General features: G+C 46.7%; 1 protein-coding gene across 1 annotated transcript; it reads right to left on the bottom strand.

Moving 5' to 3' along the window:
• Positions 1 to 1,337: 1,337 nt before the first annotated feature.
• ADORA2A (adenosine A2a receptor) lies at positions 1,338 to 13,191 on the bottom strand. Its single transcript, XM_019539154.1, has 2 exons — positions 12,254 to 13,191; positions 1,338 to 2,856 (listed from the first exon to the last, which is right to left on the bottom strand). The coding sequence occupies exons 1-2, from the start codon at positions 12,601 to 12,603 to the stop codon at positions 1,896 to 1,898; spliced, it is 1,311 nt and encodes a 436-aa protein (XP_019394699.1). The 5' UTR covers positions 12,604 to 13,191; the 3' UTR covers positions 1,338 to 1,895.
• Positions 13,192 to 13,546: the final 355 nt, after the last annotated feature.

Genomic DNA, 13,546 nt, shown 5'->3' on the forward strand with positions numbered 1-13,546 from the left:
AGAGCTGGGATGCTCAATGTACAAATCTGTCCCAGAAACAGGACTGAGGTCTGATCTCACGGTGCTTCAGGATCAGAAAGCAGATCTGAAAATCTCTGGAATGGGTAAACTCCTTGCTTTCTAGCAGGGAAGCCAATGCCTGCCTTTCACCCTCAAAGCCTTGTGATACCCAAGTCTAATACTGTAATACTCATTTAGAGAAGCCACTGAGGCAGTCTCCAGAAGAGCTTCTCAGTTGCATATATGGCACATGTAGGATAGAAGCTGGGGGGGCAGCATAAAGATCTTACTGACCTTCCTTGGAGTTAAGGGACTTCACTAATAACAAGCAGTGCTGTCATCCCCAGATCAAGTAAAAAGCCTTTAGCATACACCACACTATAATACACCCTGCAAGAGATGCAGACTAGATTCTGTTTTATGGCAGGCTAACACCAAGAGTTAAACTTGTATTTCTGGTTTCCAGTTCCCCAAAACATGAGCCGATTCTGCTATCAAACTATAGGAACGGCCCACTCAGACATGCCCCCCTGAAGTCCGATACACTCTTTCACAATTTACACCCACGCATTACCGAAACACATGGGATTTCCCAGTTGTCAATTTTCTAGGAGAAATGGGTTTCATGAACTTGGATTCACTTGAATTTCAGGCTTTCAGGATCAGTTCAGTTTTCTAAAATACTTTATGCTCAAAGGAGAAAATATTTCTAAACCAGAGGGCAGAGGGAATGGGAGATAAAATTGGTTGATGGACACAGAATGATTAATTCTGCATATATAGCTGGGCAGATACAAAGACAGATGGAGAGAGATGACTCTTAAGACAGCACAAACCTGGCCCTGGCTCCAGCCTATCCCCTTCTGTTGCTCCCAGTGCACCTGCCAGCCATCCACCAAACCTGTCAACACCTCCTGGGCACCTTTCCCTACCCCTGCCTTGTCGCACTGTTACCTGCAGAACACAGATCTGCTCTCACCCCTTAGTATCTGATGAAGCAGGCTGTTGCCTCTGAAAGCTTTTGCCTCTCTGAACCGTTTAGTCTCCAGGTTGCCACCTTATCATGCCTTCTGCCCCTTGGCTAATATAAATTATTTAAAATAATTTCATATTCATACTTCTTTAAATGAAACGGGGGTCTGTGAAATATAGTTACTGGTTTCTTTCAACATGCTGGGTCTATCAGGGACATGGGCAGGGTTGGGAGCTGTGTATAGTCATGCTTCAACTGCTAACCATTATAAGTAAGAAGCAGGTCCTACAATGATGTGATTTAGTGGTGATAAGAAAAGTCAGGAAACCTGTGGTGCAGTTAAGCTTTAAAAACAACAAAGTAAAACAGTTATGTAGTTTAAGGTGTCCAAAACTCCGGATGAGAATCCCTTCACTTCCTAGGTATTGTTCCTGACCAGCAGGCACGGTTATGCCCTTTACATTTTTAACAGAGGCTGCAGACTTAAAAGTCCCACCCCTCTTCATGAAGATGTGAATACTTCTAACCAGCCCTTTATTTCTGTGGGTGAAGACAACTAGACCAACACACATCCACAGACACATAGTACAGTGGAGAACAGCACAATATACCCTGAATTAACAGTCTCCTGGTGCTCAGCTCAGGATGTCGGCTTTGACCGTAGTTTGCTTCTCTCTGCGTCTCAGAGCTGGACCTTTGACAGATAGAGTTTTTAGTCTTCCATAGTCCATTCAAAACTCTCTCATTACTTTTCTCCGGCCCAGCTCTTACGATCTTCCCATCAGTCCTGGGCAAGGACCCCTTCACCAGAAAGACATGGACACAGACTTCCCTTTCTTCCCAGCCTCCCTTTCTCCCGTATAGAGGCATCTGACAGGGCAAAGAAAAAAATAATTTGATCAGGAAGACTCGATACAAGTCATCAGGAAACATCAGCTGCTGCAAAGGTTGAACTCTCCAGATCAGAGTAAGAGGTGGATGTCCCAATCAGCTCTTCACTAAGCAGCTCTATGTTCTTACATGCCTCTGAGAGGTCCCCGTTTTTGCAAGAATGTGGGATATGCCCATTTGTTTCCATGTCCAATGCATTCCCATTCTGGTGCCATTCCAAACCTGCCTTGCATTTGCTCAGGTCCTGCTTTTCAGGGTCTCTGTGGATCTCCCCATTGGTGTATACATTCAGAGCATATTCACTGATCCTTATGCTGGCATTCTCCCCATCCCCACCATGAGTTGAAGTCCGAGAGCTGGCAGTACCGGTCTTAAACTGCTCCTTCCTTCCCAGGATATGCTGACTGATAATTTTCCGGAAGGTGTGTCGGAACTCCCGGATCCGATAGGCATAGATCAATGGGTTCACTACGGAGTTGGCATGAGACAAGATAATGGCCAGGTACATCAGCCAGGGGGGAGGACGGGTACAACCCGGGCAAAAAAGAGTGAAGCAGTTTATAATGTGGAGTGGAAGCCAGCAGATGGCAAAAAGTCCAACAATGATGGCTAAAGACTTGGCTGCATGGACCTCCTTCTGCAAAGTGGACCGCGAGCGTTCCCCATGCACCATCTTGTTTTCCATCTGCTTCAGCTGCCGCCGGGCTGCCATGAAGATTTTCAAATAGATGCCAAACATGATGAGGAGGGGTAACAACACGCAAGCAAAAAAGTTGTAGTAGACCATGTATTCCATGGTGACTACAGTCTCAAAGAGACAAGCCACCATCCTGTTGCTACAGTTGTTTGGAGACGAGTTATTGGTATCCTGACCTTCACTCTGGGAACATTTGTTCCAGCCCAGCATGGGTGTCAGGCCAATGATGAAGGACAAGACCCAGCAGATGGCAATGATACCCTTGGCACGTGAGCCAGTCACCAAACCATTGTACCTGAAAAACAGAGGAGAGAAGAATTACAGCAGTGTAACTGGCACAAACACCTGACACCTAAGTAACCCTCCCATGACCTGTCCCTGTGGAGTGCAGGAAGAGGAGAAACTTGTCCTGAAATACTCCAGTTAGCTGTCACATGCCTATCCAAAGACTTACTGAACTGCAGAGCACAGCCCATTTGCCTCAACCCCCGCAGGATCTACAGTGATACTGGACACCCTCTTAATTTATTTCATCTACTCTTGGGTGTTGAAGGATAAGCGACAGCGTATTAGGCGAGTCATATAAACCCTCTCCCTCCTCCCCCCACCAGAATCCACCTGCCTTCCCTTCCCTTGCATCTCTCAAGCATCATCATAAACTTATTAGGTTGATTGTCAAAGCAAAGGGTGGCAGCCCTGCTCTGACTCCTCGACACATAAAAGAAGCACCTAGAGGAATGCACAAACTTCACTTCCATTTGCCAGCAGAAATAGTTCTTCCATTGTGCAAAGGAGAAAATCCTAAAGAAAAGTTTTGCTAGCTCCAAAGCTGAGTGTAAGTAAAGCCCTGGGTGGACAGTACAGCTGACTAGTAACAGAGAGCTTGAGGATACTGTATTAGTGGCCCAGCGTCACGGAGCCTGAATGAGTCCCAGATACAGAGCATGCTACTGGTCTGCAATTAGAGCCAGTCCAGGAGTCTTGGACTGTGAATTCCAGTGGCACTGACCTGATTTTGATGAACATCCTAAGGATTTCAGTATCACCAACGTAGTACTAACGCAGAGAGGGGGATTAGTATTGTATTGATACTAATGGTAGAAAATGGATGCTGCCAGCTGAACAATGCTGGCAGATGTGCCTTCAACATTAGCAGCAATTCAGCATGACTGATAGGCTCAGAACAAGGATTTTCATAAAAGGGCCGTATTACAGACTGGGCCAACACACAGAACTGTAAGGAAGGCATCGCTAAGCCTGTCCCAAGCCAATGCACCCAGGAATAAATCCACTCAAATATTCTGAGAGAGAAAACAGCAACCTGGTAAGACCCTAATGACAGACCAAGGAACCTGTCCTAAATACCAGCCGGTTGCTGAGAACTAGCAGGCAGCTGCAGGTCCGGAGCTGGTGGCACTAGCTTTGCCCACAGAAATGTGAAGCAGAGGGATGGTTTCATATTTCAAAACAATTTCCTTTCCTAAGTAGCACTTCGCACGGAAAAGGAACGGCAGAGTTCCCACATTGTCTAGCACTGATCCCACACTGTGCCTGACCTCATGTGTGCGTGATCTGATTATGGTGAGATGTCTCCCATGTCGCCCCATATTCCCACTCCCTGCTTCTCCATCTCCATTTCTTTAACAAACAAACATTAAAAAAAACAACAAAGACAACTCTCTCTCCATGGGCTTGCTTTTCCCACACACGCTCTGCTCTTCATGTGAGCTCAGAGGAGGGGCCTTGCTTCTCCCAGCCACAGTGCAGAACTGGGGCCTGGCACATGTTCTTAGTCACCGATGAAGGACCATGGAAAGGGGATTGAGGCACCAGCAGCACATATGGACTGTTATTCCCTTTGTTCATTTTAAAATGACAGTTCAAAAGGCAGAAAAAGTGGAAGAGTGGGAGAGAATCATAGAAAAATCTTAAGAGAAGTAGGGCTGGACAGGACCTCCAGAGATCACTTAGGCCAATCCCCCCCCCACACGCACACACAAAGGAGGCTGGGAGGACAAGAAGCATCCTCTGGCTCTTCCCTCAGATCTGGGAAAAGTCTCCCTCCCCCAGGTTCTGGAGAGATGATGAAGGGGTTTCTCTAGAAACTTGTAGTGCTCATCTAAACCTCTGAGAGCGGCTGAGCGTACTCTATATTGGGGATGTGAGAGGAAAAGGGGGTTGCTCTTCAATTCAGATCCCACTGACACAAATCAAACTACAACTTATGATTCAAAACTTATATTTAAAATCAAAACAAGGCAGCAAGAGATCTGCTGAAGGAACTTGAAGCTTTTAAAAAAAAAGCAACAAGAATTGGCTGCATCTCTGTCGGGAGGAATTTTGAAATTGAACAGCTGTTATCCCACGGCTGGAGATGTCCTTCCCTCCCACTAAAAATACATTTATTACAGCTGCTTACAAACTCCTCCCCTTCCTCCATGTTCTTACCCTCTGGGGATTCCCATGCAAGAGGATTTAAAGGCTTGTGAACTAGTTTTTAACCCAATCAGGCTCTTTGCTTCACTGTCCTAGAGGACACAGCAGGCGGTAGCGAGTATCAACCTAAAAACTGGGCGCCCTTCCATAGCACCTCATTTAGGGATCTTCACTAGGTTTTGGAGTTAGGCCGTACAATTCTCTAGTAAGTAGTTAACTGTTAGATTGTTCCTATTTTGGACAAGTACATTAAGGCCAAAACATTCAGAAAGTTTCTGGTCATTTGGGACACTTCAATTTCTGACGCTCAGCTAGAGACACCATGGGCCTGAGCTGCTGAGCACACATGAACTGGGGTGGCGTTGGTCAGAACTGCAAGTCCCCAACGCTTCTGAAGATCCAGGGTTTAAGTGTCTGGAATGGGGCACCCAAAAAACAATGTCTTCTCACCTCTTATTGGTGGACAGTTTTCGTTACACTATAAGATTGGTTACTGGCAGAATCCTTAACAGACCCCAGCCCAGGTTCAGACCACACTGCTCCAAAGGAATTGTACTCATGAACTTACCTACACATCTGTCCCCCCCTTAGCCCCGATTCCCAAATCCTGTTGGCTACTGGGGATTGCACTTAAGACTTTCTCTGGTCAGTTCTCTGTGATACAGGGCTACTGGTATGGTACTTGTTGGCTAGAAAGCTTTGCCATTACATAGTTTGGGGCTTATTACAAATTATTATATTATGAAGCTGTAATATTCCCAATTAGGGTCACAATGTGGTAGACACTAAAAATACACATAAGGTTGTCCTTGCCTCAAACAGCTTACAACCTAAATACACAAGACAAACAAAAGGAGGATGTCCCCATTTTACAGATATGGAGCAGAGGCACAAACACAGCTTATGGCTGCATAAGAAATCCTGCGGCACAGTATCCAGATCTCTCGTATCCTCAGTCTGGAACTTAACCCCCATTTCATGAAATCCTCCATCAAAAATCCTCCTTCTCCTATCACTGGTGGCTGCCAATATGATCATTAAAGGTTGAACCCTCTGTGCTTCCTGACAGGTAGCAGTAAATGTAGTGTCTAAGCACTACTCCTTTGGTCCACATAATCAGTTCCCATGTGCAAAACCACATGTTAATGATTGCTGGGCACATGACTGATGCCCAAGGCACTGCACTCCTAGAATTGACCAGTGCTGAGAGACAGCTGACGCATGAGACTCCACTGCACGCAAGCAAGGTCTATACAACTCTGAAGGACCGGGGGAAGGTGACTAACCCCCTTGCAACTGTAACCTAGCAAGTAGTTGAGCCAGAGCTTCTACAAATTGAAAAGCTACACCAAGACTGGAGTCACTGCTGTCACATCCCCAGGTGCCATAGCAATGGGGACCAAAAATGAAATTTTAAATAAAGAGAAATAAAATCATACTACTCAAAAGGTCAGCCCCTTTGACTGTTTCTGAGGAATACTCCCTTCAGGGCTGGCAAGCAATGAGCCAGACAAAGGATTACTAAGCGCAGGATGACCCTCGAATAAAGAGTGCCACATAATTACTTTCACATTGGTTAGCTCCTGGCTTTGCTTCAGAGTGGGACCACAGGTCTGCAGCTCTGTCCGATACTGCCATTGACTGAATGTGATCAGAAGCTGAAAGATACCTACTTGAGGTGATTGTCCTTCGCAGGGGGACAATATAGGCAGGTGGCAATCTGAGAGAACTTTTCCATTTGGCTGCAGGAAAAAACCTCTTCTCTTCCCCTTCTCAGTGCACCCTACCTACCTGCCATTTCTCCATGGGAATACCTCTATAACAAACACACGGACGCACACACTGGGCACTATGCCCTCTGGAGCTTATGCTGCCCCGAAGAGCTTGGAAAGCACCAACTGTTCTTGGCCAGCCACATCACCCTGGAACTAAGAATACCCAGCCAGTTTTATTTATAACACCCAGTTTTATTATGCCAGCGAGCGCATGCTCTCAGCATACCTGCCATCTTAGAGATGCAGCCAACTGTTCTTCCCAGACCATTCAAGAGCCTGTGTCTCTCTCTGCTTCAAGAACGCACCACTGCTAAATTTTGGAATTTGATATTAGCAACTAACCTGATGGACTATCCTCTCTCTCTTAATTCCTTGTGGCATCAGCAGACCATTACAAAACACTGGAAGCATTCATCAAATTCTGCACAGTTCTCTATTGATTGTTTTGGAAAACAAAATTTAGAAATTATGGGATATTTTTAAGCACAGTGCTTAGCCTGAACTCTTTTAACTATACCCAAGGGTACCTTTTCTTTCCCTACCTTCTGAAGATCATTCTTTCCTTAGGCAAGATTTTTCCTCAAAGATATTCCAGTCTATCTCTTCCAGTAGGATGGACAAGCCTGTACAAGATCTGGGATTGCAGTCAAGCATCTGTCTCTTAAAAACCTTTAAGAGCACCCTTTCAATTAAATTCAAATACCTGGTTATTTTGCCAGAAAGGCCTGAAAATTTGCTATGTATTTTGGGTTTTTTTGTTTTTGGGGGTGGGGCGGTATATACAAGTCTGGCATATATACACACACACCTCAGAATACTAGCTACATCTAATCTTGTCTCCTTCACTGTGTGGTATTCTTCCTTCAAAGGACTAGAGGAAGCACTCTCAGTTATCACAGGTTAGAGTAAAGATACTGATTTTTTAAAAGGAACGTATTTCTTCCAACTGTTTTTTAAATGTTTGTGTGAATTGAGTGCTAAACAAAAAAGTTCTGACTAGTCTAATACCACTTCCGTTGTCCATTTAGGCTAAGTACAGACATTCAGGGGCATTAGAGGGAGGTTAAATCAGTTCAAAATGGCTGCCCAAAATCAGGCAAGTCGGGATGAGGTGGCTAGCCACGGGGTTGAGGATCCAGCAGGCTGGAGCGGTTTTGGGGTCCTCTGGGAGATGGGGGTAGGTGTAACCCAGAGGTGGAGTAGGGGGGCAGGTGCGAACTGTGGATGGGGTTAGGGGGGCAGGCATAACCCATGGCAGGGAGGGAGGCAAGACCCACTAGGAGTGGGGTGTCTCCCCCCAGTGAACCTCCACCCCCATCCCTCCCACCACCCCAGACTTACTTGCTTGGCTCTGGCAGTGACGAATACTGATAAAAGCAGCTGTACCCAGAGTGGCTTGTGGGATGGGATTTGAAAGGGCTGGCTGGTAGGGGGTTGAAGGGAGGGGGACACAAAAAATAAACCCATGTGGGGAGATGGAGAGAATGAAAAGAGCATCCCTGGGGCTGGGGCCAATGACTGGGTTTTCCCAGTCCCGGAGCTGTACGGGTGAAGTATGTAGAAGTTCCATGCACCAGTTTGACCTAAATTGAATTAATCTAATACTACACAGATCCAGGTTTATCTTAAACTGGGTTCTGCAATTTTCAGGCCAGTTTGTGTGCATGGAACTTCTGCACAAGTGTAAGGTTGGCACCAGGACAAGCTAAGTTTAAATCAGGCAATTGGGTTTAAATCAGGCAAGTTTAAATCAGGCAATTCTTAACCCAAGTTCACCTCCCCAAATGTCCGTGGTTAGCCTTACAGGTTTGGCTCTCTCATCATACTGAAGATCTAAAACAGGTTTGAGTTGTCTAGTCACATACTGGTTCTTTCAGGTAAAACAGACTTGATATATCATATGTTCCTAACTATAAAAGGCAAACAGCAGATGGAGGGACATGTATTGAACACTCAAGACCCTTTATTTTACAACCTTTTATACTAATTGCATTTTACTGGTGGGGGGAGGAGGGGAATATACATTTTATGTAATTATCCTTGTATAAAGGTGCCTTCTATCTGTATTGCTGATCCCTATAAACACTTATAATAGTCACAGCAATTCAAAAACCCAGCATAAACAACAACTAAATCAGCACATGCCCCAATTTTTGTTTTAAGCTTTTCCTGCCATTCAGCTCATCCTTTTACAATGTGAAAAAGGAAATGGTCAGTAATAGGTTCCAGAGTTAACATTCATCTGAGATGAATGAGAAATATTTGCATGCTCTGAGAAGAAACATTATTTTAGAGAGAGACTCTGATCTACACACAGTTTTTGTACCACATCTACCTATGCTCTTTTAGATCCTCATAACATTAGATTAGTCCAACTCCCTGATGTGGGCACAATTCAGTGTAACAGGGTTTATGGTGATGTAATCAATTCTCAGAATGGCATCTAAAATAGTGGGCTGTAACACTGTGTATATGCCTGGAAACCAATTAATAAAAGATGGAATTAGTTATACATAGAAAAGCCTTCAGAAAAACTGTACTGCATCTGTACGAGTCTGCTGCGGAAATAGCATCACCGCAACGGTAATTAGAAACTTTATTTCTAGGCCAGAGGTGTTATTAATCAGCCAGAGTTCCCGACTGCCTTGCTTCTCACAAGTGACAAAGTCACAGATGAATCATGTAGGTCCAGCCAAATGATTAATGCACAGATGTGGAGGAGGCATTTGGTGGGGGAGGGGGAGAGGGGGAGCCCTCAAGCATGTACATGATTTAGGTATGCAAGAAACCAGAAGCCAATTTCAAACTCTTCAGCCACATCTAACCCTGAGCAGAACAAGCAGCAGACGTTTCCTTCCCCATCTGCAGGAGGATCCAGCATGCTTCCCTGTGTTGGCTCATGCCAGAGCGTGGTATGTATGAAAATGACCCTGTCTCTGTTGCACCAAATGCCTAAGAGGACATGAAGAGGGGAGGACCTGAGGGATGACAACTACCTCTTGCATATGTGGACAGAAGGCAGGTTTTCACCCTCCCCATCCCTCCTGGTATTTCTGCAAGGATCAACCATAAACTGGCTGCTGCAGGTCTGACTGCTAGAGATGCACATTTCTTGTCAATTTGGCCTTAGATTCTTACTTGTGATTGGACAGAAATAGAAAATAATCAGCAAATGGGCAGCACTTGTTTTACTTTATCCAACAGTCAGTTTGCTCGGAGATGCAGAGGTTAGTCTAGGCCAGGGGTCGGCAACCCCCGGCACATGTGCTGAGCATGGCACATGAGGGTATTTTGCTCGGCACGCCATGGCCAGCCCTGGGTAGCTGCTGCCAGTGACGGAGCCTGGGCTGCTCCCAGCAGGGCTTGCAGTGTCCCAGCTGCTTGCTGGGAGCAGCCTGGGCTCCCGGCTGGCAGCAACTACCCAGAATCGGGGCCAACTGCAGCCGGGAGGCTCTGAACAGCTGCGCCGGGCTCCAGAGCCCCAGCATCAACTCTGTACTGGTGCATGCACCCATGCGTCAGAGCGGGCAATGGGGGAGGGGCCCAAGGCAGCGCAGCCCAGGTCTCTCCTCTGCTCTTGGCACAGAGGTGATGGCAGGGTTCTGGAGTCCGGCGCAGCTGTTTGGAGCCAGCCTGGGCTCTGGGCAGTGGCAGCGGGCAGGCTGCAAACAGCTGCGCCAGGGTCCGCAGCTCTGGCATCAGCTCCATGCTGGCGGCGACTTCACAGGCACCTCGGGATGGGCTGCACTGCCCCGCTGTCCGCTCTGAGGTGTGCATGCAGTTGCCGCCAGCACAGAGCTGATGCCAGAACTGTGGAGCCTGACACAGCTGTTTGGAGCCTCCCAGCTGCAGCCAGCCCTGGCTCTGGGTAGCTGCCGCCGGTCAGGAGACTGGGCTGCTCCCAGCAGACAGCTGGAATGCTGCAAGCCCTGCTGGGAGCAGCCCGAGCTCCAGCACCTACCCAGAGCCGAGGTAGCTGCTGACAGCCACAGAGCCCAGGCTGAGGGGCAAGGATTTTGGGTGCGGGGCAAGGGGCAGTAAGCCTGTGGCGCGGGGGCTTTGAGTGGGGGGCAAGGGGCACAAACAGGGCATTCTCATTTTGTTTTTCTGGCATGCCGGCACTCCGGCACCTTCCAAGGTAGCCATTGTGGTGTTTTTCGGTACTCTGGCCAAGAAACGTTGCCTTACCCCTGGCCTAGGCTGTGTAGATTGAACTGATAACTTAAGCAAGTGAAAAGACTTTCACTTTTGATTCTGGAAATGCAGCCACATGCCTGCAGCGGCCCAGTCCAAAACCTTGGGTGCACTAAAATGTCTCCCTGCTTGGCTAGAGCAGACAGCTTGGGCCAAGACTAGCCTGTCCACTCTGGGGGCTGGGGCTATGCAGGGGAGATGCATAGCATCCTGGGATGTTGAGGGACTATGAGTTAACTTGAGTCTGATTGAGGTCGGGGACAGAAGTGCAATAAACTGATTTAACCTAAATCAGTTAAGTCTGATACTACACCCATCCAGTTTCATCTTAAACCAATTTCATCCATTTTGAAAGTGATTTATATGCATTGAACTTCTGTTGTGTTACAGATCTGAACTGGTTTCTGTTCACTTACACCAGTTTACATGTAATTTCTGTCCCTAGCCTGAATGTACCTCTTCAAGGGCTCTCACCCTCTCCCGTGAACCTCCAGCTGCTTCCATGAACTGCTGGCTTCATCTTCACAGGAAGCTTTTACAGTCCTGGGGTACAGAAGCCTAAGTGGACTGGGGTGAGGGAGTGGTAGGCTAGAGTCACTACTGTAGGCAGGGCTGGGTGGCAAAAACACTTAATTTCCCTCTCTAAAGAGAGAGGCACTCCTCCAAACACTCGCTTTTTCAAAAAGCCCTTCTTAACCTGAGTAGGAGTAAAGCTCCTCTTTGGGAAGGCCATGGATTCCTCGTCAGCACTCCCCAACAGCCAGTCTCACTTCAAGACCGTTCATCCATGTACTAAAGCCCCTATTCTCTCGATATTTTTCCATGTACCCAAGCAGCCACCCCAGACCACCAGAGCTATGACAAGTCCAGAGGAAGGGGTGGGGCTAGTGGCGGGCCCACCCCACCCCCCTGGCACCTGACCCTTTCCTCCAGAACACCCTCCTTCAGCTCAAGCTTTCCCACAGTGATCTTGCTGGCACTATTTACTTCAACTTGGAACACAAATCATTAAGGGTAAGACATGAAAGTCTCTAAATATGGAACTCAAGCTCCTAGGCAATGTTCTTGTAATGCCATGGGCACATACTGTATGGGGACAAAGAACAAGAAACAGAAATGCAATGACAAGACAAGCCAGCAGCTGGGGAGGCCTAAAAAGCATTTTCAGATTACAGTGCAAATGCCACCGTTCCTCCGTGTTTTCCTTCTCAGTTGCAGTTTCTAGGAAACTCTAGAAATGCCCATTCTATTAACAATTTCTCCCACACCAATGATCCCAGTGCTTACCTGAGGGGTATCCGGATAGCAATGATCCTGTCAATGGCAATAGCCAGGAGGCTGAAGATGGAACTCTGAGTCAAAACCAGGACAAAGCAGGCAATGAAGAGGCATCCATAGAAGAAGGCACAGAAGCCAGTGCTGATGGTGATGGCAAAGGGGATGGCCAGCACACCCACTGCAATGTCAGCTGCAGCTAAGGACACCACAAAGTAGTTGGTGACATTCTGGAGGTTGCTATTCAGATAGACGGCCCAGCAGACCAGGACATTCCCCAAGATGGCCAGCACAGCAATGACCAGTTCCAGGATGATGTAAACTACATCCGCAAGGAAGTCTTTATTCCCATGTACTAGCATGGTGAGGTTGACCAGGCCAATGTGAGAAAGTGCCAGAGAAGCTCAGAGTCCATATCTGCAGCACAGTGAACAATAACCGAGGCACCTCAAAACTGTCTGGGTTCTGAAGGGCACTTAATTGCTAAGCAGATGGTGGGAGTATGACGACGTACCCTGTTTCTTGTTAGCTACCTCAGATCTCTACCGTAGGGAGGTACAAAAAGAAAATAAAGGGTTTGTCATCTTTAGCCAATCAGATACATTTTACAGAGTCCAAGCCTGTGCAGAAGAATAATTTATTAAACTCCAGCCAACATTGCCACAGTAGGGAAACCTCACTCTGATCAAGTGCTTTATCACCAGTCCCACAGGCACTTCTGTGTGTGAAGTATACTGTATGACACAGTCATTTATACCAGTTTCCTGTTGACAAACAGAGCTCCTTCACTATTTCCTGTAGTTACACACCCAACAGGAACATGATCTTCTTGGGTTTTTCTTCTCTTTCACTGAAGGCTATAGGACTTGGGAAACACTCTCTTCAGCTGATACAAGCATCCAACTTCTCCACTCGATATTTTCTAAAAAAACCACAACAAAAGAACACACAGTAAGTAATCAGCTCTATGGAATAGAAGGGAAAAATAAAACCCTCATTAAAATTGCATATAAGCTTGATGTCAGAAATTAAACAGACTAAGGCAGATACATCACAGGCAACTATTTTGCATTCTATCCCCTCTGAAAGTTGCACAGCTAGAACCAAGTTCAGAAAAATCAACACTTCACAGCAATGATGAAAAACACAAGGGCTGTCTTGTTTTTGAGATTATCAACTGAGCTGGCAATTCAGCTGCTACTTGATAATCTGCCATGAAAGAAGAGAGTCAGCTTAATTATGCTTTGGAAAGTTTTGTGCCCAGACAGGACAAAGGTGGAGGAGCCTTTTGCACACACCTGCCTC

The sequence above is a fragment of the Crocodylus porosus genome, unplaced genomic scaffold (genome assembly GCF_001723895.1).
Source record: "Crocodylus porosus isolate Cpor-Errol unplaced genomic scaffold, CroPor_comp1, whole genome shotgun sequence".
Lineage (NCBI taxonomy): Eukaryota > Metazoa > Chordata > Crocodylia > Crocodylidae > Crocodylus > Crocodylus porosus.

Bases quoted from the DNA above. Each gene is read 5' to 3' on its own strand.
- ADORA2A (XM_019539154.1), bottom strand. From the start codon at position 12,603: ATGCTAGTACATGGGAATAAAGACTTCCTTGCGGATGTAGTTTACATC. The intron at 2,857-12,253 runs GTAAGCACTGGG...TCTGTTTTTCAG, and splicing joins GCTATCCGGATACCCCTCAG to GTACAATGGTTTGGTGACTG.